The following is a 4,354-nucleotide window of genomic DNA, read 5'->3' as shown; positions in this document are numbered from 1 at the left end:
ATTACAAGGTTAATTTAAAATGTAATGCAGTACAGATGAAATGATTACTGCGGGTCCTACGCTTCAAGTAACAATGAGATATCAAGGCTTTGTAGCAATTATGAAAGTTTTTACCAATGCAAATGGATGTTTCTGAGATTGCTGATAAGCCCGTCCCTCCATGTAACTCTCAGAAGAGGTCAGAGAAAATTACTGCAAATTAATGCCATTAGTATAGTAAAAGTTTGTCCTTACCAATGCACTGGCTCCTCCTTTTGAATCTCTTCATCTAGCTGCCATATATAAGTGACAAGCCGTAGCTCTCTTTCCCCTTTCAATAGAGACCAAAAACCTACCTTTTCTGGTTCCATAAAATGATCAGGTTATGGGAACTGCGTTCAGTAGCATTTGCTAGGGCAGTCTTTGCAGAATTCTTCGCTACTCTTTTATTTGTTTTGTTTGGATTAGGGTCAGCCTTACACTGGCCAGGGACAAGTCTAAATGTGCTACAGATTGCCTTGGCCTTTGGCCTTGGTATAGGTACTTTAGTTCAGACTTTTGGTCACGTGAGTGGTGCCCACATTAACCCAGCTGTAACCCTTGCTTTTATGGTGGGTTCTCAGATTTCCTTCCTGCGGGCAGTGTTTTATGTTGGGGCTCAGCTGCTGGGAGCTGTTTCTGGAGCAGCCATACTTCAAGACCTTACTCCCTTGGAAGCTAGAGGAAACCTATCAATAAATGGGGTAAGTTAATTTTATTGATCTTTATTTATGTATATTTGTAAGCAAGTACAATGGATTACCCAGGGAAGGAAAGCCACCACAACAGGGTAAAGTCTTGGCTTGGAGAGCAAAAGATTGAAATAGAGGCAATGGGAAAAGCAGAGAAAAAAAAAGGGAGGGGGGGGGGGGGGGGGGAAGGGGGAAAAAAAAAAAGGGGGGGGGGGGGGGAGGGGGGAAGAGGTAAGAAAAGAAAGGAAAGTGAAGGGACCAGTAAGGAAAAGGGCAGGCAATGTATCAGAGGGGGCTGGCCTCCTCCACTCCATTAGTGCTAAGGGAGAGGGCAACCTAGACAGGATCATAGGAAAATTGGAGTCAGGTGGGAATAAATGTATCAGCCCAGATTTGGGACCCGCACAGGAACTTTTTGGTGTATCGGCCCAGATATTGGATGAATCTAGTCTTTTTAATGGGATTTTAGATGTTAAAGTGGATCTAACATCGGAGATATGTTTTCATGTTAAAGTGTAAGTAAAGCCAAAACTCTTTTTTTCCCCCTAGTTTTGGACAAGGTGTGAAAGGATTAGAACACCTGTGGGGTTTTTACTGCTATCTGGGACTCCTTTAGAGAGATTAACCCCCCCACTTCCTGTTCTGCCGTAACAGTTTTCTACTGCTATCTAACAGAGCCCTGGATAGCAGTAGAAAACTGACAGAGGTTCTAACCCTTCTCAAATGTATCAAAAACTAAGAAAAACGTTTTGGCTTGACATGCACTTTGCATGCTAAGCAATGTGAAAGTGTAACACTCCTATGTATATATTATTCTGCACTCCCCTGACAATGCTTTAATCTGCTTTACTCTCCAATAGGATGGCACACTCTTTTTATAGGCATTATCCAGGGTTAGTATCTAGTTACAGGGCTGAGATGCTGGCTCAGGGATCCTGGTGCCTTAAAAAAAATCAGTTCAAAGCAAGTATTTTTGTATGCAAATCAACACTTTTGTAGAGAATGTCCAGTACTGGCCTGTTCCCTCAAACTCCCTATTAACTGATTCATTTCTAGAGGGCCTCAGTGTGTTGTAGGAAGTTGTGGACAGCAGGGGCTTCCAACTGGCAATTGACTATTTGGGTCTAAAGTCAAGATCCCTGAGTCCCTGAAGATGTGGAACATAGGTACACCCAACCAACTGAGTGTGCCTTCACTCCATTTCACCTGCTGCATTACACTATGACCAAAATGTAAATTATTTTATAAATGTCCAATTACGCAACCATATTTGCTTCTAATATGTATCATCAGTTATTCTTAATAGTATAACAGAATGATGCTAAAAATATCTCTGCTTCATTGTTCCTTGTCTCTCAGTGCAAGTCTTAGGGTCTGATGTATACAACTATTTCCAGGCTATAGTTGACATTATGGCCACTAGAGGTAGCAGAGGAGCATCTCCTATGCTTCTCGGCTCCATCTAGTGGCAGTAAGGGTGTGCTAAGGGCATTGGCTAAGCTTTATTCATTAACCCCTTTGTGTACAGTCAGACCCATAAAGTGTTGTTGAACATGGTATAATATGTGGGTTGCTTATCCTGTAGTTGTTTTTTTCAGTCATATATTAATATATTATAATATGTATATATATATATCAGAAATATACACAAAAAATTGCACTTCCTGACATGCAAATACCTGGCACAAGAAAAATCTACAGATCTGTCTGAAATATAATTACAAAAATAAGGCACATCGTACAAATGACAGATGTGAAAATCAAAATAGCTTTTAATAAAAGTTCACTATCATAATAAAGTATCTCTTAAAATTATTTTACTTTGTTACTTTTACTTAGACTTTAATGTGAAGTCTAAACTTATCCAAACTCTGTGGGAAATAATAACTTTTCTTGTTTTATTCATAACCACCAAACCACGGCTTCCCAATGTCAGATTAAATAAAAGTGATGGCTTGCACTTGTAAATTCCTATTTTTTTTTTTTACACTTCCTTCTTAATTTCTTTTTTTTTTCCCACGTCCTTCTGTCTGGTTTTATAAGCTAAAGAAGTCATATTTATTTTGTTTGCCTTGAGATACGACCTCAAACTATTTTCTGCATAACATGGGTGTCTACAGTGTGCAGAGCACAGGGTTGTATCCCAGGGCAAGAAATACAAAACAGTGAAACACAATGTACATTTCAAGTTGGAAGACACTTAAGAAAGAAAAGCACGCTTCTTCTCTACTTGGTAAAAGTTGCAGAGCATCTGGAAACTCCACATATTGTGGAGTTTCCAGGCTTTTTTGTTTTTACTCCTAAACAGCCACTCCCTGCAATAGAGATATTATACTGACCTCTCCAGTGACCCATGCTTCCTAAGTTCTCTCCATTCCAGTGCTGCATACTTTGGGAGAATCTTCAGCATTTGTTTCTTCGGGGTGTGTTGGATGCCTCTGTCCCCAGCACCTTTATGTCACTACAAGACACAGCACTGACATAGGGGTCCTAAAAGTGAACCAGAACACATGGCGGGGTCAAGGGCATCCAGTACTCCAGGTAGGGATGAGTTTCAGGTTCGAGCTGGACCAAACCCTAGCTGTTCACAGTTCGCCGAATGGGTGAATGATTTGGCCAGTTTGCCCACCCTCTGAAAATCTTTCCCTGTGTCCTAGTAACCAATGATGTTGTTATACAGCACACACAGTGTCATTGAATGACTGATGGCTGAGCTGCAGAGAATCATTGGATGCTAGGACACAGGCAGGCGCACCAAAACAACTTATGAAACTGTGGGGCTGTCAGTGTGTTAGACACCAATGTTGCTGTGTGGGCTGTGCATCGTCATTGGTTGCCATGATGCTGGCAGCCCTGCAGGATCATTGGTTGTTATGGGGTACCAGTCCATGCCCTCCAGCTGTTGTGGAACTACAAATCCCATGAGGCATTTGAAGATTCTCACAGCCACAGGCATGACTCACAGAGACAGATACATCATGCAGGGATGCCAACCTGAAATAAGTCATTTCAGGGAGGTGCCCTCTGTCAACCTAGCAGTCTAGATCTGCTTATAACTTCAGCTGCCTATATATTAGGGTTGCCACCCGTCCGGTTTTCAACCGGACAGTCCGGGTTTGGCGTCTTGTGTACGGGTGTCCAGCCAGCGGGCACCCGTACACAAGACACTCTGCTGACACCGGCACTTTAAATTTTCTCGCAGATGCGGCTGCGAGGTCCTTGGTAAGTGCGATCCACGGCAGCCGCATCTGCCTGAAACCGGATCTTCCTCTGAGCTGCGGGCAGCCTGTGTCTGTTTACAGGTGCCCGCAGCTCAGAGGAAGAGTCGGGTGGCAAATCGGCAGCAGCAATGCAGCGTCAGCCTGCAGAGACTCCCTGGAGGGCAGAGCACAGGATTCCAATACAGCAGCAATGGACGGCTGGCCCCGCCCACTAAGGGGATGCTGCCGGGATGAAGTCACATGGGTGATAGCCACGCCCCCTAGAGTGACAAGCCAACACACAGGAGATCCCAGGGTGCTGACAACTCTGCAGCGTTGTGGTATGTATACTGAAGAAATTCAAAACTTAAATGTCATCATCTGAGGACACATACACCTGTAGCACTTATTTATGTATAAATAAGTGTGTCTGCAGTGTATATT

General features: G+C 43.2%; 1 protein-coding gene across 1 annotated transcript in view; it reads left to right on the top strand.

Annotated features, from left to right (window-relative positions):
* Positions 1-314: 314 nt before the first annotated feature.
* LOC108798750 (aquaporin-2-like) overlaps positions 315-4,354 on the top strand; it is a 20,439-nt gene continuing 16,399 nt past the window's right edge. Inside the window, exon 1 of the mRNA XM_018570533.1 lies at positions 315-722. Coding sequence (XP_018426035.1) covers positions 354-722 — 369 coding nt within the window. The 5' untranslated portion in view covers positions 315-353. The remainder of the gene's footprint in view (positions 723-4,354) is intronic.

This window comes from Nanorana parkeri, unplaced genomic scaffold (genome assembly GCF_000935625.1).
Source record: "Nanorana parkeri isolate BGI_ZX_2015 unplaced genomic scaffold, ASM93562v1 scaffold1551, whole genome shotgun sequence".
NCBI classification, from domain to species: domain Eukaryota; kingdom Metazoa; phylum Chordata; class Amphibia; order Anura; family Dicroglossidae; genus Nanorana; species Nanorana parkeri.
The sequence above is the reverse complement of the archived record's forward strand: the minus strand, read 5'-3'. Positions and strand labels throughout refer to the sequence as shown.